This window comes from Chinchilla lanigera, unplaced genomic scaffold (assembly GCF_000276665.1).
Source record: "Chinchilla lanigera isolate Chin_1 unplaced genomic scaffold, ChiLan1.0 scaffold00018, whole genome shotgun sequence".
Taxonomy (NCBI): domain Eukaryota; kingdom Metazoa; phylum Chordata; class Mammalia; order Rodentia; family Chinchillidae; genus Chinchilla; species Chinchilla lanigera.
The window spans coordinates 24,409,097-24,429,713 of NW_004955419.1; the positions used below are offsets into that span (position 1 = coordinate 24,409,097).

At 36.3% G+C, this 20,617-nt stretch overlaps 2 protein-coding genes across 4 annotated transcripts in view; one reads left to right on the forward strand and one right to left on the reverse strand.

Moving 5' to 3' along the window:
- The window catches only part of Znf189 (zinc finger protein 189), a 12,538-nt gene extending 5,239 nt beyond the window's left edge, over positions 1 to 7,299 (reverse strand). Inside the window, exons 1-2 of one of the 3 annotated variants that reach the window (XM_005382796.2) lie at positions 6,965 to 7,299; positions 6,156 to 6,282 (exon numbers count right to left, since the gene is read on the reverse strand). In XM_005382796.2, the coding sequence (XP_005382853.1) occupies positions 6,156 to 6,282; positions 6,965 to 6,997 (160 nt within the window). In that variant the 5' untranslated portion in view covers positions 6,998 to 7,299. The remainder of the gene's footprint in view (positions 1 to 6,155; positions 6,283 to 6,964) is intronic. The other 2 variants (XM_005382798.2, XM_005382797.2) reach the window with 2 other exon arrangements.
- A 160-nt stretch (positions 7,300 to 7,459) lies between these two features.
- Mrpl50 (mitochondrial ribosomal protein L50) lies at positions 7,460 to 16,192 on the forward strand. The gene is made up of 2 exons (XM_005382795.2): positions 7,460 to 7,634; positions 15,297 to 16,192. Exons 1-2 carry the CDS (start codon positions 7,543 to 7,545, stop codon positions 15,679 to 15,681), a joined length of 477 nt encoding a protein of 158 aa, XP_005382852.1. The 5' UTR covers positions 7,460 to 7,542; the 3' UTR covers positions 15,682 to 16,192.
- The last annotated feature ends 4,425 nt before the right edge of the window (positions 16,193 to 20,617 follow it).

The window sequence follows — 20,617 nt, forward strand, 5'->3', positions numbered from 1 at the left end:
GAACTCACGACCTTGCGCTTGCCAGGCAGGCGCTTTGCCGCTGAGCTAAATCCCCAGCCCCTGCTACTTATTTCTTGAGAGGCACAACTATCCATTACCCTAAGTATTAGATTTTCCCCTTTTTCTTGTTAGTCACCGAAATAATAGATTCTTTTCTAGAATCTACTTTTCCCTTTTGAACATCACAATCATGAAGTTAAACATCATGATTCTTTTCTAGACTCTACTTTCTCCTTTTAAACATCACAATCATGATCTAACTATCCTTGGACTTGGTCTTTAAGCTGCTTTGAGATTGTATTTGCATTAGTGATTCCAGAGGGATGTTTCAAAACTGGAACTGTATTCACGTCACCACCTGAAGATTCAGCTTTAAAATCAAGTGAAAGCTCATTATCACAATCAGAACTCTGTACAACATGGTCTAAGCTTAAACTCAACTTCTTGCTTACTCTATCATATTTCATGTAGCTAAGTTGCTTGTATTACAACATTTTCATTCTATATTTTTGCACATCTCTTTTATTAAGTGTCCCTTTGCATTGTTTACTGGGCAAACTCTTGATTCTTTAAAATTAAGCAAAGCAATAGTTATTCTATAAAGTCTCTGCTAAGTCCACCATGCAAGTTTAGTTGTTCTATTTTTATTACCAGTTTTACATTATTGTCTGTAACTTCAGTTACAGACAGTATAATAACCATTATTATAGTGTACTTTAAGTATTTGTTATGTTTGGCTCTTCCTTTGGATGTAAATTCCTCATGAAAAGAAAGTCTTTATACTTATCCAGCAGTTACTGTTCTGGAGATTTAACTCTAAGAAATAAAACAACATGAATGCCTACCTAATTTCCTGAATCAAATGAAAATATAGCATATTAAGAAACTAGTTCTTACTACCAAGAAAACCAGTTAGCAAATATTATAAAAACAAAAGTACACTCTTCGTAATACTAACAAAAGATGTAAAATCTAGGAATAAAGAATAACCACAACAAGAAATGTGTAGATCCAGTGGAGCATGGTGGTACATGCCTGTAATCCCAGCTACTCAGGAAGTAGAGGCAGGAAGGATCACTTCAGCATTACTTGAGCCCAGGAGTCTGAGGTTAGCCTGGGCAATAAAGAATACCCCATCTCAAAAAATAAGTCAGTAAGAATGAAGGAAGTAATCAAAAAAATTTTTGAAAGACAAAGGAGAGCTAAACAGAATTAACCAAGTGGTTAAAGAAATTTAGTATTATGCATTGTTTTCAAGCTAATCTATGAAATGACTAACATTCTATTAAAAATTATATGAACCAATTAAAAACCCAAGAAATATAAATTTAAACAGGAATATAGACAATTGGTTAGCAAATCCTGAAAAAGAATATTCAAGCATAACCCATAAAACATAGTATTTTGTTAAAGTAAATTAAACAATGACATTGGCATAAAAATGCCTATGTCAAAAGGATAGGCAGATGAAGCAAATGAGTGTAGGTTTCTACACAGAGCAGCCTTGAAATGACTATTAGATCTGAGCTTGGTAATTACATGTCATAATTATATAATCCCATGATCTGGCCACAGCTAATTTACCTACTAGCTCAAAATGGGTCACTCTTTAGGAATTTGGAAAATGAAATTTAAATAGCTAGTTAATCTAAACATGGCTAGCCTTGTAACCTATCAACTAAGAAGTTAAAATGACACAAGCATGTGGGCATAAGGAGGAAAAACTAGCTTGCTGTGGGAAAGAAACAAAAAGAGAATGTTATAGACTAATGTTGTGTTTTCCCTGAAAACATGTTGAAGACCTAAGCCCCAATGTGATGGTACCTGGAGATGGGACCTTTGGTAGGTACCAGGTTTAGACGAGATCATGAGGTTGGGGTCTCATGATGGGACTACAGTGTTCTTGAAAGAACAAAGGTAAGTATGATCTTTGCCCTTCTCTACTCCTCTCTCAACCATGGGACAACACAGTGAGAAAGCCATGGGACAACACGGTGAGTAAGTTATAAAGAAAATCCTCACCAGTAACTGAGTCTGCCAGAACCTTGAGCACATACTTTCCAGCCTCCAGAACTGTGAGACATAAATGTCTCATTTGAGTCACCAACCCAGGTTATGCTATTGTATTATAGATGCCTAAGGTGTCTAATGCAGAATAATTCCTGACTTCTTGAGATTGGTTCAATTTCTGGTTTTAGTTTTTTCTAATGTTCAGCTACAATCATGCTTATATAGTCCATAAACTATGTCCTTATAGTAATTCCCTTGTTGGCTTATGCTAGCTGAATACTTTTTAAACAGTTGTAATAATATGTTAGATGAGGGGAGAATAAAAAAGGTAAGGAGATGAACATGGAATTGGATGAACTGTAGGAGAGAGCAAGAATTGGCATACTTTTTTTGTAAAGGACCAGACAATAAATATTCTTCACTTTTTAAGTTATAAAGTCCCTGCTGATATAGCATGAAAGTAATCATAAACAATGCATCAAGGAAAGGGCATGTCTATGTTTCAATAAAATCTGATTTACAAAAACAAGCTGTGGGCTGGATTTGGCTCATGGGTCCCATATGCCAACCTTACTACCTAACAGAATATAAAATGAATGGTGTTCCTGCTATGGAAGTGGAATTTCTAAGGTCTAGCACAGTACTTGATAATTACTAACTGAATTACTAGTGTAACAAATAATTGGAAAGAGTATAATCAATGAAGGAAAATAATCAGTTCAAGGTCTTGCAGGCTCAGCAATTCCCATTTCTGTCAAATTCTAATGTGACTATGCAAGGAGGCTAGAGTCACTGAAATTAAAATAAAAAAACCTCAGAGTCAAGTAATCAATTATATCATGCAGCTATTACACCTTTTCAGGTCATTATTTTTATCAGTACATGTACATAATGTTTACATTCCTTGTAAGGAGTTAGTACATGCACACAATATATTTTAACGTCTTTCTTCATCCCTTTTCCCTTCCCTCCCTCTCTCCTCCATCCATCTTGATCCTCCTCTCCTTTTTGCACGTCTGCAGAACACTTACATTACTTGTGTGGAGTTGGTTCATGAACATACACATTTTAATTCCTTTTTTTCATCCTCCCCATCACTTGATCTTCTTCCCCTTTGAGAAAAATCTATCTCCTTACTTCCTACTATGTTACCTTTCATTTTCATCTTTATTTATAGTTTGGGTTTCTTTAGAGAAAAAACAACATGGAAAGGAAATATATGAATGAAGACCTAGAATTTGAAAGATGAAGATAATTTTCTTATAAAAAATAGTAAGGAGAAATAGAAGAATAACGCACTGGATCAGTACAGTAATACTGACCTGTTTAAAGGGGTGCTCACCACAGTGGTGGAGAGGGGTCTACTGAAGGGAATGAAAAGACTAGGAAAGGAAAAAATAGTGATGGAAACCTTGCATTGGAAAAAAAAGAGAGAAAGCCTGAAAGTATAAGAAGACAGAGGGACCCCTGCCATCCCTTTATCCATACAGTATTCATATACTGCAGTACCAGGGACAGGCAGAGTTAAGTGTTTGCCTGGTTCTGTCTATCAGGATACCATATGTATGGAGACACAATGGGAAATTTGGAAAAACGAAAAGCAGCAATTGATAGAAAAGATTAAAGTGGCATTCAAGAAATCAGAGACAGAAAGCAAGCAGAAGCTATATTTAGGAAATCATCCCATAAGAAATTAAGGTTTTTGTCTTTAAGCTCTTACGAACTGTTACAAATTTTAAGCACTTTGGTGATAGCTCACGGAATAAATTAAAAGAAAGGATAAAGAGTGACCAGAGGCTAGTTTAGGATTGAGTCTTAAATATTTATTCAGTCTCACAACTATTTAAGCAAACGATAAAAGTCCAATTCTGTGATAAATGTGGGAGAAATCAAATGCAAAAGATACAGTTGCCCTCATATTGATCAGAGTGGTTAAGGAAAGAACACATACAGAATACTGAATTGTGATGAACTATGGAAATACTATATATACAAGGTAGTACAGAAAAAGGAGTATTTAACTCTGAAAAGAAGCCCCCTGAGATCTCAACAAATTTTTTGGAGTTTTCTGGTATGAGTTATTTATATGGTCTTCAAAAGAACATGACTAAGAATTTATTCATCTTTAGAATTTGTAGCTCAACAGAGAGAAGGATAGCAGTCAATACTTAATACTTATGCTTACTACATAGTCAATGCTCTAAGGGCTTTACATACTATTAATTCAATTAATACTTACAAAAACCTTAAGGACATGTATTATTATTCTTCTCATTTAACAAAAAAGAAGAAACTGAGGGACAGAGATAAAGTAACTCACACACAAAGTTAATAAGCAGTGAAAACAGGATTTGAACCTAAGCAGATTTCTTAAAATTTCCTAGATTGAGATAGATTTGGTACCTAGTGGTAACTGATGAACTGAGTGTAGATAAGGTTCCTGTAAGCAAAAGGTATAGACTGAGAGGAAGTTGAGAATGCAAGCCAGTGGAAAAGAAGCAATAGTTTCAAATAAAACAGCTGACTAAAATAAAGTCCAAAAAGAGTCTTACGTACTTGACAATGAGGTTACTATAAATCACAGCTGAACAACTTAAGGGGCAGTGTTGCAGGCAAAACAAAGGGCAGAGAAATAATGCAAGGTAAAGTAGCACAGAATATATATTAACCACTCTAACAAAAATTTGGCTGTGAAGAGAACAAATAGCAAGTTATAGAGAGCAGCAAGACAGACTGGCTCTAAAGAGGGCGTTTTTTTTCTTTTTCTCCTATTGGAAAAGCCATGAACATATCAGCAGAATAAAGATATTAAGAGAGAAGAAACACAGATTGAAGCCACTAGGCAAAAAAAGATCACTGATTAAGTTTCAGGAGAAAAGAAAAAATAGTACCAGCTGTGACTGTGACGATGAGGTGCAGAGAAGTTGAGATTTCATGCTTAGTGGCTTCTCTTTGTTATGAACAGAAGGTGAGGTCCACAGAGTAACAGAAAATTCTAAGTTTGTGAAACAGTCACTAAAAGCAACAGGAGAATAAACACATCAAGGACAAAAAACAAACAAACCAAAAAAAAAAAAAAAAACAACAACTGTTGAGATACAAATCCAAGTCCAAAGGGGATTAGAATTTTAAAAAGCCATGCACATACAGGGCATCAATGTTTTTGGTTAAAAGGAATTTTTTTCCTGCTGTGCTTAACAACTCAGGTAGGAGAGTAAAAACGGCAGAGATTATAACTAATACAGGATTTTAAGTTTGCAGAATGGTTATAGGATAATGTCAAGGCACGAAACCAGGCTGGTAATTACATGAGGAGGTGAAGTCAGGAGAAGATTGGCATCCTGAAGAGAAAAACACAACAAGGGACAAGAAATACATGAACAAAGAATCGGTTTAGATGGCAAGGTGTTGGAGAGATAAGATCAAGGATAAAAGTAACTGAATAAACATGGAAAACAGGATCTCTGAAGTCAAAATGGTCAATATCCAGAGGTTCAAGTACTAACAGGGCTACACGGATTAAGCAGAGAAGTCTGTGAAATGAGTGATAAGCTTACGTGTGAAGGACCCAAGAAAAAGTTGACAAGGGTAAAAATGAATTGAATACTCAAGCCTCAAAGGAGAGACTTTGTCTGAAGGTTAAAAACTAATCTTTGGAAACAGCACTGAAAAACTGAAAAAGAATAGTAATTTCTCCCTTCCAGCCTTGAGAAAAAGGATCAGGAAAGAGGAGGATGTGGGAGAATAAGCAACCCCCACTTGAAGGACAGCCAGAAGAGTGGTGTTACTGGGAAAGTGCCAGGTTTTAGTTAAGGCCAGGAGGGTAAGGAACACTGTGTGAAGAGGAACAGGGGCTCCAGAAGGCTGAGTAAAAGGGTGGGAGGAAAGCAGTAGGAGGATGAACAAAGAGAGAAAGTACAGAGCAATATGGGAACAAGATTATGAAGACAGGAAGCCAGAAAGATTTACATTTTGGTCACTACAAAAAAAGTGCGGGATAAAATAATCATAGGAACAACTAGTGGCTGAAAGGTTAGGATCAGAACTTTGGAACAAAGCGGTTCTGGTAATGGTACTGGTCCAAGCATTTTGAATGTGATTTCTAATACTTTCTTAGATATTTTGTAAAAAGAACAGATGCTTACCCAATGAGACCAGGTTTCCATAATTCTCCATCATGACATCCTTATAGAGACTTCTCTGAGCTGGGTCCAGATAATCCCACTCCTCCTGGGTAAAAAACACAGCCACATCCTCAAATGTCAGCAACTCCTGAAATAGTATGATTTCTGTGGTCAGGTTCCCCTTGTCTCAAGGACAGTTCCAGCACTGAAAGTTGCAGAAGCAATTAATCATTGTGACCAAATACACTAGATAGTACATAACTAAGAGTGCTAAAAGGTGCCCAATTCTGGGAACTGAATTAACAGGCTCCTCAGAGTAGACAGTAACTGGGCTGGAGCCTTGGCCTTGTATGTGAAGGGCATAAAGTATAAGGGTTTTCTGGTTTAGTAATTACACATTAGTATTTTAATTTTAGTAAACTGCCCCAAGGCCTCTCCAAGTTTCCTGGCCTCACTGCCCTGCTCCAGTTCTCTATTCGCACTGACGTGTGACCCTATTAAGTTCCATCCATCAGGTTCTCTAAGCATCTTCTTTGGGTCTAGGCATAGTGCCCGAAGCAGAACCCACAAGGAAAGGTAAAAATGGTGCTTTACCTGGAAGAACTCACAAATGAAAGAGCTAGCCTGTAACATACCTAATTTTTACCAAGTGCACTTGAAAAAAGGAGCCAGTGGGCAAGGTGTAAGTAAACCGCACCCCAAAGCACCGGCGCCAGATGGTGCTGGGGTCCTTGCAGAGTGCGGGGAACCAGGGGCTTGGGGAGCACTGGTGGTGCAGCCTAGGCAGGACAGTGGGAAGATAACGAGGATCCCCAGAAACGGCAACTCACCTTTGGCTCCAGCGGGGAACTCGGGGAGGCCATTTCCCAGTCTGAGAACTGGAGAGACGCAAAGAAAGGAGGTCTTGCTGGTGAGGCCTAGCTGGCTGCAGGAAATTAGGCCCCACGAAGATGAGGCTCCCTGGCTGCGTCCAGCCAGGTCCTGCCTTGGTCCCACAGCGGTCACGTTCCCAGCGGCATATCAGATGCGCTCTCGGACTGCACCCCCACCCCGAACCTTCTCCCCTGCTGGGCCGCGCGGTCTTTCAGGCCTCAGAGCCTCCTCCGGGTTACCACTACCTCCTCCTCCTCACAGCCAAGTAGCGCTAGGTTCGCCCGCCCCCGAACCAGAAGGCGTCACCCGGAACCTTCCCGAGACGCACCCCCAACTACAACTCCCACCATGCTGTGAGAGCGCACCACAGCCCAGAGTCAGCCGGAAATAGCTGCTGGACTACATTTCCCAGCGTGCAAAAGGGGCGACAACAGGAAAAGGGGAAACTGGCGGCCACAAGCTTGCACCTGATTGGCTGGTCTGGACGCGTCGCCGCGGACCGGAGAAGAGTTCTGGCGCCCGGCTTTTCTCGAATATGGCGGCGCTGTGTTTGTCTGGCCTTGCAGGAAGAGGCTGGCCGAGGATGGTTTTAGGGGCGGCAAGTAGAAAGTTTTGTTCTCGATCCAGGTAAAGCTGAAAGTTAGATTTTGGGTTGCGTTCAGGAAAAGTAGAAAGAAATTGGGGGAGGATGAAGGGGTGAGCTTAGAAGGGGTGAAGGGAGAGGTTCCGAGCTTGGTAAGGACAAGAAGGTGCATTAGAGTTCCAAGTTCAAAAGTTCAGGGCCGGTCTCCGCGAAGGGTGAAGCCCAGTCAGTTTCCCTCTTCGTCTGTTTTGTCTTGGAGATACAATCGCCATTCCTTTTTACCTCATTCGTTTATTACGCAAACAGTTTGACCACATGTGCGAGGCACCAAGTATGCTGGTTTGGAAGGATGAGCCTACAACGTGCACGTCAAAGTGGTTGATAAACTAAACTCATTTTTAAGGCATGTTTCTTCACAAACAGATTGAGAAACGAGGGCACCCTCCTGTTTTGTTTGTTTGTTGATTAAGTAATTCACTGAGCAATTAGTTATTAGACGCGTGCCCTAGTCTGGCGTTTCTCTAACCGTGTAGTGCAAGCAAAGTCCTTGCTCAGCCCTTAAGTGTTCTGACGTATGAAGAAAGACCTACAGAAGCAAGTATTTTTGAAAAACCACAAACTAACTTAAACTGTGCTTCGTGAATTTGTTGAAGGTAAATCTGTTTGACCTACATAATGTTTGGGGCATTAGAACTTATGGTGGTAACCACAGGTAACAGGACCTCTTAAGTTTCAAAAATTTGCCCTCAGTCCAGGAAGATTTTTGTCATCAGTTCAGGCAATACACTACCTCTGTTCTTTGTTCAGTGTTATGATCTATCAAATCTCCCAGTTTCCTTCATTCTCTTAACCAATATTCTTAGTGTCTACTATATTCAGGCAATAGTCTAGGTGTTAAGGGTACAGTGGTTAATTAAATCAAAATTTGCCCTCATAAAGCATATGTTCTAGCAGATGAAAAATTGAACAAATGTAGAATATTTTCAAGTGACAAATTAAAAAGAAAACTAGGGCAAATAGAAGGAATAAATTATATATATATATATATTTTCTGTACTGGAGATATAACCTAGGGTCTTACTTATGCTAGGCAAGCAATCTACCACTGAACTACATTTGCAGCTCATTTTTAAAATTTTATTTTGGTACAGGGTCTTGGTGAATTGTCCAGGCTGGCCTGGAACTTGTGATCCTTCTTTCTCAACCTTCCCAGTAGCTGAGATTACAGGCACATATCACCCCACCCAGCCCTAATTCTTTTTTAAAATGGGGACACTTCAAATATCTTTTAGTGAAGCGTATAATACTGTAACCATTACTGATAATCAGTACGATATCAGTACGATATCAGTGATAATCACTACGAGGAACATTAGATCTCTAGAACTTAGCTCACATAATTGAAACTTTACCTTTAACCAATTTTGCCCTTTCTCCCTACTGTAAAAGTCCTTTTCTGCTTCTATTTGACTTTTTAAGCTTCCTCATATAAATGAGATCATTCAGGTGTTTTTTGTTTTTTTTTTTTTTGGTCTGCTTATTTCAAGTAGTGTTCATCTGTATTGTTGAAAATTACAGGATTATTTATTTTAATGCTGAATAATATTTCATTATGACTAAAATTTCTTTTTTCATCAAGGTATACTTTGGGGCATTTCCATATCTTGGCTATTGTGAATGATACTACAGTGAACATGGAAATGCAAATATCTCTGAGATGCTGATTTCATTTCCATTGGATATATACCTAAAATAAGGAGTGTTAGATTATGTGATGGTATTATTTCAAAGAAATTTTTAAGGAGCACCCATAATAGCTGTATCAGCTATTAAGGAAAACAGTACTTTTTCTATATGTCATCTTAAACACTCTAATTATGCTCATCGTATACTAGATATGAGGTACTATGTTACAGTGGTTTTGATTTATATTTCCATAATGATTAGTGATGTTGAGCACCTTTTGCTTTTTAGTCATGTGTATATTGTCTTTGGAAAAGTATCCATTTGAGCCCTTCGTCCATTTTTAAACAAGGTTTTGTTTTTGCTATTTGAGTTCTTTAAATGCTTTAGCTATTACTAGGTATGGGATCTGATCTAATATACAGTCAAGTACTTTTTTCCAATGTGTAAGTTGTTATTTCATTTTATTAGTTGTTTCCTTTACTGTACAGAAGATTTATTTTTGTTTTTGTTGCTTGTGTCATATCTAAAAAAATCATTGCCAAGACCAACTCCTATTTCTTATAGGAGTTTTATGGTTTCAGGCGTTATCTTTGCATCTTTAGAGCACTTTGAGTTGATTTTTATATTTAATGTGAGATAAAGATTGAATTTCTTTCTTCTTCATATATATGTTTTCCCAACATGGTTTATTAAGACTGTCTTTTCCCTATTTTGTAGTTTTGGTACCCTCATCAAAAATTAGTTGACCAGATGTGTGCAGTTTTTTAATGGTGTTATGTTGTTCTGTGTGCCTGTTTTTATGATGGTACTATACTGTATTGATTACTATATATACTTTGTAGTAGAATTTTAAGTCAGGAAGTGTGATATGTTCAACTTTGTTTTTGCTAGACTTCCCAAGCTATCCCTGGTCTTTTGTAGTTCCAACCAAAATTTAGGATTGTTTTGTTTAATTCTGTGAAAAATGCTATTAGAATTTTGATGGCCATTTCATTAAATATGTAGATTACTTGGATAGTGCAGACATATTAACAATAATAATGTTTCCAGTCCATAAATACAGATATCTTTCCCCCTATTTTTGTTGTCTTCAAATTTTTCATTAGTATTTTGTAGTCAGATGTTTTACTTATTTGATTAAATTTCTTAAGTATTTTAATTTTGATGCTGTTATGGCTTTTGGTTTTCTTTTTGCATAGTTTGTTGTTTGTGTAAAGAAATGCTACTTTTTAATGTTGATTTTTGAGTCCTGCAGTTTTACTGCATTTATTTCTTAGTTTAACAGTTTTTTTAGTGGAGTCTTTGAGGTTTTCTGCTTATGGGATTATCCTACCTGCAAACAGGCAGTTTTACTTCTTTCATTCTGAGTTTGATGACTTTCATTTCTTTTTCTTCCCTAATAGCTCTGGGTAGGACTTCTAGTACAGTACTTTGTTGAGTAGAATTGGTTCTTGTGTCAAGATAGGATCCTTTAATACCTGAATTAGTGTTGAATTATGTTAAATGCTTTTTCTGCATCTGTTGAGGTGATCATGTGGTTTCTACTTTCATTTTGTTAACGTGGTATAGCTCATCCATTGATTTGCATATATAAAATGATTTTGCATTCCAGGAATAATCCTAGTTGGTCATAGTGTAAAGTCGTTTTGCTGTGACTTTGAATTTGATTCGTGGTTTTATTAAGGATTTGTGTATCTTTATCTATTAGAGATAATTGGCTTGTAGTTTTCTTGTGATATCTTCATCTGGCTTTGATATGGTGTCATAAGTTTGGAAGTACTCCTTCAAATTTTTGGAAGAATTTGTGAAGGATTTGTACCATTTCTTCTTTGAAAGTTTAGTAGAATTAATTCATGAAACTATCTGGCTGGTGTCAGCCTTATACTCTTTGGGGAGTTTTTTTGGTTACTACTTTGATCTTATTTGTTACTGATCTATTTAGGCTATTTCTTGAATTAGTCTTGGTTGGTTGCAAATTTATTCATTTTTTCTAGATTGTCTAGTTTGTTGGTATATAGTTATTATAATGGTCCATTTTGATATTTTATATTTGTGAGACATCTATTGTATTATTGCCTCTTTCTGATTTTATTTTATTCTTTTTTTGTTTTTGTTTTTGTTTATGTTTTTCTTCCAGTACCAGGAATCAAACTCACGACCTTGCACTTGCCAGGCAGGCGCTTTGCCACTGAGCTAAATCCCCAGCCCTTCTTTTCTTTCTTTTTTGTCCCCTTAGTTTATCTAAGGACTTGTTGGCTTTTATTTATGTTTGCAATGAACCAATTCTTAGTTTTGTTGGTGTTTTGTTGTTTTTTTCTGTTTTTTGTTGTCTGTTTGATTTATATTTGCTCTGATTTTTATTATTTTCTTTCTTCTTCTTCTTTCTTTCTTCTTTGAAACTAAGTTTGGGCTTAGTTTGTGTTTTTCCTAGTTCCTGTAGCTTAATAAGAAGTTGTTAGATGTCTTGTTTTTTAAAATAGTAGTGCTATAAAATTCATCTTAATATTGCTTTTCAGGCATCTCATGAGTTTTGTTCATATTTCATTTTCATTTATCTCAGGAATATTTAAAGTTACTTTTTAATTTTTTCTTTGACCCAGTGATTTTTCAAGAGTATGCTACTTAGTTTCCATATATTTATTAATGTTTTTTGTTTGCTTGGTTTCCTGTTTTACTGATTTCTAGTTTTATTCTTTTGTGTTCAGAGAAGATAGTTGATACGATTTTCATCTTTTTGAATTTATTAACTTTTTTTGTGACCTTTAATTTATCCCAGAAAATGTGTGTGTTGGAGAAGAATGCATATTCTTTTGCTGTTGAACAGAAAGTTCTGTATGTGCCTGTTAGGTCTATTTGGTATGTAGTATTATTCAAGTTCACTGCTTCTTTGTAGATTTTCTGTCTGGATGTTCTGTTATTGAAAATGGGTTATTGAATTCTCCGATTACTGTATTGCAGTCAGTTTTTCCTTTTAGGTCTGTCAGTATTTGTTGTATATGCTTAGGTGTGCTCATGTTGGATTCATATGTATTTATAGTTATATCTTACTCTTAAATTGACCATTTAATTATTATATAATGATGATGTTTGTCTTGAAAGATTTTTATTTAAAAGTTTATTTTGTCTGTTATAACTACGCCTGCTTTCTTTGGGGTTCCATTTGCATGGAATATCTTTTTTCCATTCTTTCACTTTCAGCCTGTATGTGTCCTTTAACCTAAAATGGGTTTCTTTTAGACATTTTTTGTTTAGATCTTGTGTTTTAATTCATTTATCACCCTTAATCTTTCAGTTTGAGTAATAAGTCAATTTACATGAATTATATTGCATTTTGACTGTGATGTGATATGATTGGAATAATTTGAGGGGAACATGGAAGGTGAGGAGGTGGAAACTAAACAGACAACTCTTGCGAATTTTGAAAAGATGAATAGTAAGTAATTAGAGGAAACATGGGATCTAGAGTGAATTTTTTTCTTTAAAAACAGGAGATAGTATAGCATATCTCTCTGTGCCTAAATCAGTAGTGACTTAGTCTTTTTCTTATTACTATAACAAAATACCCAAGACTGAGTAACTTATAATGAATAAATGTTCATTTGGCTCACAGTTCTGGAAGCTGATAAATCCCAAGGGCATAGCACTGTCTGCTCTGCCTCTGATAAAGGCCTTGTTGCCTTATGGCGTGGCTGAGGGTGTCACTTAGTGAGTATGCTAGCTTGAGTTTCTCTTCCTCTAATGCCTTCATGAGATGCCAGCCCTCATGACCTGATCTAATCCTGATTGGCTCCCAAAGATCTCAACTCTAAATAGCATAGCATGAATTTAAGAATTAAGTTCCAAGGCATGGACTTTTGGGGGACACATCCAAATCATAGCAAGTAAATAGTGAAAAGTTGGTAAACAGTTGATGTAGAAAGAGGCGTTAATTTCTGGAAGAACGTCATTTAAGTAGGCAAGGAGGCATTGCATTAAAAACTGCATTCTTGGCCATGTCACCAGCCTGGGTCAGAGAGTTTTTTCAAATTTAACCCGTCTTTCTGTAGTGGGCTCACTGACTGTCATTGCAAATAAGGAATTTTTAGGACACATCAGAACGAGGCATGAGTTGGGTTTATTAGGCAAAGATAGAATATAGGATACACTCAAGAGGGGAGTGAGGTGCTCAGAAATGAGACACTAGTTTAGAACTGAGTACGTTGACACTTTTTTTAGAGAAGTGAAATGGTAGGGGGAAAATGCCCCCCTAGCCCATTTTAAAGCATTTTTTAAAAAGTAAGTGATTTAAACATTGTCTGGATTCACTCAGCCTTTTGTGTGCTTTCTTGATTGGGCCAATTATGGCCTTCTGTTGGTAGGTCTGGTAGACAACAAGTATAAATCTGACCAAGGACTGTTGATGTTGAGGCAGTCCTTGTCTCAGGGCTAGGCTTCCATTCCTTATTTTTTTTAATTAAGCCAATTTATGGCCTTTTAGTGATGGGTCTGGTAGAAAAGAGATATAAAGCTAGCCAAGGACTATGGCACAGTGCTGTCTTAGATAACTTTGGCTAAGTCCTGGAAGTTACAGTCTTTTTACAAAGTATAATTGTTAGGTAGGATTTCCTTGTCTCGTTTTTACTTATCTTTTATTTTAATCCTATCTCATCTACACACCATTTCATTTCTGGTGCCTCCATTTTCTGTGGGGATCATCAGTCCTGGTCAGATGCTAACTCCCTGGGAAACAAGTCTCTCTAGATTTTCATTTGAGCAGGTCTTTAATTCAGGATTTACATGGTATGTAGGCAGATTCCCTGCCATTGGCCCATATATTTGTACAAGCAGTTACTAAATATATTTTCAAGAACCACAATCAATAAAACAGATTTCTGTACTAAGAAGTTTATAATCTGGTGCAGTGGTTCTCAACCAAGACAGTTTTTGTCTACTGGGGACATTTGGCAATGTCTTTTGGATATCATGACTTAGGGACAGGAGTGCTGCTGTCATCCAGTAGATAGAGGCCAGGTATACTAAACATCTTATGCTGAAGAGGATCTCCCCTCCTAAAGAATTGTCTAGTCCAAAATCTAAATATATTTGAAGCTGGGGGAAACCCTGGTCTTCTTTTTCTTTTTGAGACAGGGTCTTGCTATGCAGTTCAGGCTGGCCTTGAGCTCACTTTGTAGCCCAGGCTGGTCTTGAACTCACAATGATCCTCCTGCTCAGCCTCCCCAGTGAGTGCTACAATTACAGAAGTGCGCCCCCATGCCCGGCCTTTTAGGATTCTTTTCTCTCTCTTTTTTTTTTAATGACTGGGGATTGAACTCACGGCCTTGTGCTTGTCAGATAGCATGCTGTGCCACTGAGCTGCATCCCCAGCCCCAAACCCCGATCTTGTAAGTAAAACTGGATATAAATAAAATTAAAAATTCAGTAGGATGTGATATACTCTGAGAGCATTATAAAGCACTGAGAAAATCTGAGGAATGTAGTTATATATGATTGGGGAAGTCAGGTTAAAGTTTCTTGAAAGAAAACAAATTTTGTCCCAGATCTTTCAGGGTGAGTAAGATTTCTATAGGCAAAAATAAAAAATGAGCATATAAGAAAGTATATAACGAGCTAGTACATAGTGTCAGGAAAGTGGGAGTATATTTAGACAGTAAAATGTAGTTTAATTTGAGTAAGGCCGGCAGTGCATAGAAATTAATGGGAGGTAATGTTAAGGGGTAGATTGAGGTGAGATCTTGGAGGAGTAGGAATCCCAGACAGAACTTACCTTACTTCACCCATTCTTAGGAATATTTAGAATATGTGAAACATGTACTAAAGGTTGTCTGTCTGTGCTCACTCATTCAACTGTAAATGTTGCAAGGGTAGGAACCTGTATTATTTTGTTTTCCATAGTATCATAAAGTATTGAGTGTACAAATTATTTGTTGATTTTAATTAGTAGGCAAGATTTAGTCAAGTGTTTCTTCACTTCCTTAATCTAGTGAATCTAAGATTCACATATTTGTTTTTGATTATTCCAGAAAAGAGAAAGAACCAGTGGTGGCTGAGATTGAAGAAATGAAAAAAGAACCTGTTCTGGTTTGTCCACCTTTACGAAGCCGAACATACATGCCACCTGAAGATCTCCAGAGTCGTTTGGAATCTCATATTAAAGAAATTTTTGGTTCATCTCTTCCCAGTAATTGGCAAGATATCTCCCTAGAAGATTGTCGTATGAAGTTCAGTCTCTTGGCACATTTAGCTGATGACTTGGGCCATGCAGTACCTAACTCCAGGCTTCACCAGATGTGCAGCGTCAGAGATGTTCTTGATTTCTATAAGGTTCCTGTTCAAGACAGATCTAAATTTGATGAACTTAATGCTAGTAATTTGCCTCCCAATTTGAAAATCACTTGGAGTTACTAGTCAATTCAGAAGATAAACACAATGAAATCATTTTTGTTTTCCTGATGAAGAGGCAGCTTATTACATCTTTTAATACTTTACCGGTCAGAATTCTTTAAATCCACTTCGTGTACAGTAGTACCAAAAAACGCACATTTCTCTCCTCGTATCAACAAAGAAATAATAAGATTTTCTCTTTTCACATTTGCCGAAACCATATTTTGTTGGAATCAAGTTAATAACTTATGGAAATTTTTTTCTTCAGAGAACACTGATTAAGTTGGTCTTAAGATAGGAAGCCGTCACAAGTTCAGATGTTAGTCTTCATAGGCGTAAAGCAGTAATTGCAGGAAAATGTTCAATCCTATTGAACCTCTTTAAGATGGAATTATCATATATGCTACAGATACAAATAAACAAACGTATTAAATTAGATATTAATAAAACAAGTCTGTTGTATGTTGTTGGAAGTTATGTGTTTTAATGTTTACTACATGAGTACAAATAGGAAATATATTCTGTTCTGGATTAATTTCTTGGAGTTAAAGATTTCTTAAAGAGTATTGTGTCTTTATTTTTTTGTGTGTCTATTTTTTTAAGTGAAATTTGCTTTTTTTGTCTTGTCATTTCCTTAAAATAAGTATTTTTAAAATTAGCGTATGTAGTAGCTATTAGATATTATGGCTTCTTAAAAATAAGAGATGAAAATATAGGGCAGATATCATATTTAATTATGTATTTGTCCCTTAAGAGAGAGAATGCTTTTGTCTTTTGTCTGTAACTTTAAAAGTGGCCTTATAGTAGCTGTGAGCATCGATTGGTGGGGAAATCTTTATAATCTGATATACTTTGTAATTTGTGGAAACTACTCTAATAGAAATTGAAATGATTCTCTATGATTAAATTAATGGTTACATTAGAGATTGTTTTTCGGACTTTAGATATGGGTAATGAGACAGGAGAAAAATTTTTACATTCTTTTTACTTGACTACTGACAATTCTGAAAGATAAGTGATAGGTTTTAAATAAAGGAAATTACATTTATTCTCTTTCCATAGGTGAGTTATTTGAGAGGGAAGAAAATCAGTTGGATGCATAAATTAGAACATATTTGATAGGAAAATTAGCAATGTAATCATGCCCTATAAAATCACAGCAGGCACCACATTCAAGAATTTGATAAATGTCAGTATCAGAAGCACTGAGTTTAGACATTACTGCTGATTAAATGCATCCCTTCTGCTTTTACTCTGTGAAAGAGGGATTTAGCATGAAAATATTTAAACTTTATGTACAGGATTTGATCATCATGCTTCCCATACAAGAGCAAGATGAAATCAAACATGGAGAAGTCAGTGTGGAAACACTTATGGTTACAACTGGAGAAGTACTGTAACTGCAAAAACCAGGAGATCACACCTTTGTAAGTCTAGAGCAGCAGCATTTCTTGGAATGTAAGTGTATATGAGTCTTTGGGGAATCTACAGGCAGATTCTAATGTTGGTCTGGAACTGGTTCTGATGAAACCTCATAAGTAGTGCTGGTGATGCTTTGAATAACATGGCTCTAGACTCCAGTACTGAAATAAGAGAATACCTCTCTCCTGAAACAACAGTTCTGGTAAATTTAGCCAACTGGGATGGTAAGCTACAACCATCAGTAACTCTGGAGGACATCATTGGCTTATAGTATGTTTCTTTGAAAGCAAAAGGCTAGGTTTGCTAACTTGTTTTCTGAGATACCATAATCGGTCACAATAATTATATTTAAAAAAATACAATAATTGCTATATGAAAGGATTATCAGTTCATTTACTTTGTTGAAGCTTCTATAAGCTCACTTATGTATGCTTACATAAAACCTAAAATTATTAAGCAATTCATAATAAAAATGATTTTACATAGCATGTTTAAAGTAGCGTAAGAAACTTTCCTCGTGTTCTGAACTTTTAACATTTTTCTGGTTATCTAACACTTTCTTTTTAGAAAACTGGGAGAGATAGGACAAGAAAAAAATCATAACTATCCCAATATGCAGATAATCACGTAACGTTCTGCCATTTCTAAATGAAAAGGAATATTTCTTGTATTTTACAATTAGTATGGCATCATTCCCCTAGATTTAGTCTTTAAGAAAAACAAATTTGGCTAGTGGCATGTTGTTCCATAATTTGATGTTATGCAGTCATCCAGGCGGTAGTCTTATGACTATTTAAATTGTTCCGTTTTGTTTGTTTTGCTTTCTTTTTTCCTGGCTTTTCTAGTTCTATAGGACTTCTTGGCCATAAAACTTCCTCCTATTTAGAAGTTACGTAAATTTCTTCAGCTACTTCAAATCAAAGTTCCATCAATTTTTTGACCCTAAACAGGAATGGACAACTTGATCCTGCTTCTTTGCCTTGTAATTTCATTAACAAATGTTCTGTTTTACAAAGCAACGGGTAACTTCAAAATGCATAGACTCAGTCTCACCTGCAGTTGCTTTTGTAACTAATTCTCTCCATTGTTTTGAGACAAGGAAAAAGGACACAGCAGAACAGCAAGCAGTAGAGAATGGTGTATGGTGTGGTTTATTAGAACAAAGAAAAACCCTCGCTAAGTACAAGGGGGCAAAGATGCCAAGAGAGCGCCTGATTTCAAAAGCTTATAATACAGCTCCTTAGAGGGCAGACAGAAGCAGAGGATGTGTAAAAGTGCAGGCTTGTTGCTGTTTGTTGCTACTTCTCCAGATTGCCTTTCGCCAGCAGATTTCATTAGTTCTTGGTCTTCTGCATTCATTTTTCTTGAGAGTTATTTCACTTTGTTTTTACTTAGTTTGTTCAGGCTTTTGCTCTTTGTCACTTTGTTTATTGGGCTCAAACACCTCCCCCCAACAGTGGTGACATAAAACTCTTTAAAATCAGACTGCCTCAGTTGGCGTCTGAGCACCACCCTATGGTTAACTGTATGGTACCTGGCAAGTTTTTAACTGTAAGTACCTCAGTATCCAAGGGTGACCAGTTCAAAGATTCCGGCAGATACTAAAATTTCCAGGTGCTCATGTCTCTTACATAAAGTGATACAGTATTTGCACATAACCTGTACATCTCTTCCTATATACTTTAAACCATCACTAAACTACTTATAATACCTAAGGCAATGAAAATGCTATATAAAACATTGTCACTGTATTGTAAAGACACTGACAAAAAGAAGTTTGCATATGTTCACTACAGAGACAAGTTTTTTTAGTTATTTTCAATCTGTGGTTGATAAAATCTGAGTGAAACATACAGCTTTAAAGCTGCAGATGGTAATAACAAAAATTTTCCAACCCACACTCCTGACTTCAAGACCCTTAAATAGACTTCCAGTGGTGGACCCTGACTGCTGCCTTGCCAGCACGCCCTGTCAGCAAAAAAACCAGCCAGTAATAGACACCCTCACACTCCTCCTGCAGTTAAGGTCACCACTGTTGGCGGTGGAGGGGGGTGTTCGTGGAAAAAGAGAATCAAGCTATATTATATACAGGTACAAATTCCCTATGATGAATGTGATTATTATGTATATCTAAATATGCTCAGTATCTCCCACTATTTTAGATTGGCTGGCAGAAAAGCAACATTGCAGGGTGTGGAATATTTTTTAGATTATTAGTCTGATTTTTTTTTAAAGACCTTTTCATTTAAAAACTTTTATTTACAAGCATATATGGTTTTTAGTTTTGACCATAAGAATTCAGGGCCCTGTGCTTTTAAAGGATAATTCTTGGAATTTAAAGATTTTTGTTCAACCTGTGTAGCTGTTGCTGGCTTTTTAGCCTCTGAACCACAATAGCAACAAGCTACAGGTGTAGCTACAGACTGTCAGCAGGGGTCAGTATAGTACTTCGAATCCCTTTGTGTATCCAAAATTTATTGTGAATTTTTATTTCTTGTTGGTTATACTTTTTTGTCATGTTTAAGACCAGTTAAAGTGAGACCTGTGTCAATTAAAATGAACTTCTTGCTAACATCTTTGTCCTCAGCATATAGCTATTTTAATTTTTATTAATAGATCAGGAAGTCAGGGCAAAGGAGTGCTGGACTTCTACTCAAAATTTTACCCTAAAGATTCTTATATCTCAGAACCTGAGACATAAGCAGGGAACTCGTAGAGGGTTTAAAGGTCTGGAAATGTCACTTAGAATCTATAAATTACATGTTATGTATAACAGTTATATATTTATAAATTTTTTACCTCCACAAACAACTTTAGTCAGGAAATCACTAGTATAATAAGATATATTTTAGCTTTATATCTTGGAAGGCCTGTACATTGGGGAAACATAATACATTTCATACATTGTGAGACTGCAATAATTACTGTCACAACTATATATAGAAATCTTGGTATATGTTTATTTAGTTTTTACACTTAAGGGAGAATTTATTTATTTATTTATTTTTTAGGAGCACATATTTAACTTCATTCTTTGCCCATTCCCCTATCCTCCTTTCAGCCCATCCTCCATTCCCCATTTATAAAGCTTTGTTTCCATGTTTTCCTTTTTTCTAATTTTTTTTTACCTTTCCCTTCTTTCCTTTCCCGCTCCCCTCTTTTTCCCCTCCCTATTTGAACATTTTCCTCCTATTTCAAAATACATTTTGGTCTTAAAGGAGAATTTAGATTTTTAGAACAGGTTTATAGGATGTAACTGCATGACAAAAATTAAAGAACAGTACACAGTCTTAGATGTGTTGGCCAGGTGGAGGTGTAATTTTTTTTTTTATTTTATTTTAAGTAGAGGAGTAAATGAGAAGCAAACTTAAAAAATAGAACAGTAGCAGCATACCAGTATCACGAACATACAAATCAGAGCAAGAACATTCAGAGTGATACAGGGTCTAAAGACAAAATACTGCGAATCAACAGTGATTGTTATGTTACATATAGCTATCCTCAACTATATTGCTCATACTACCAGATGTAAGAATGA

Coding starts and splice junctions, on each gene's coding strand:
- Mrpl50 (XM_005382795.2), top strand. CDS start 7,543: ATGGCGGCGCTGTGTTTGTCTGGCCTTGCAGGAAGAGGCTGGCCGAGG. Junction 7,635..15,296: donor AAGTTTTGTTCTCGATCCAG/GTAAAGCTGAAA, acceptor TGATTATTCCAG/AAAAGAGAAAGAACCAGTGG.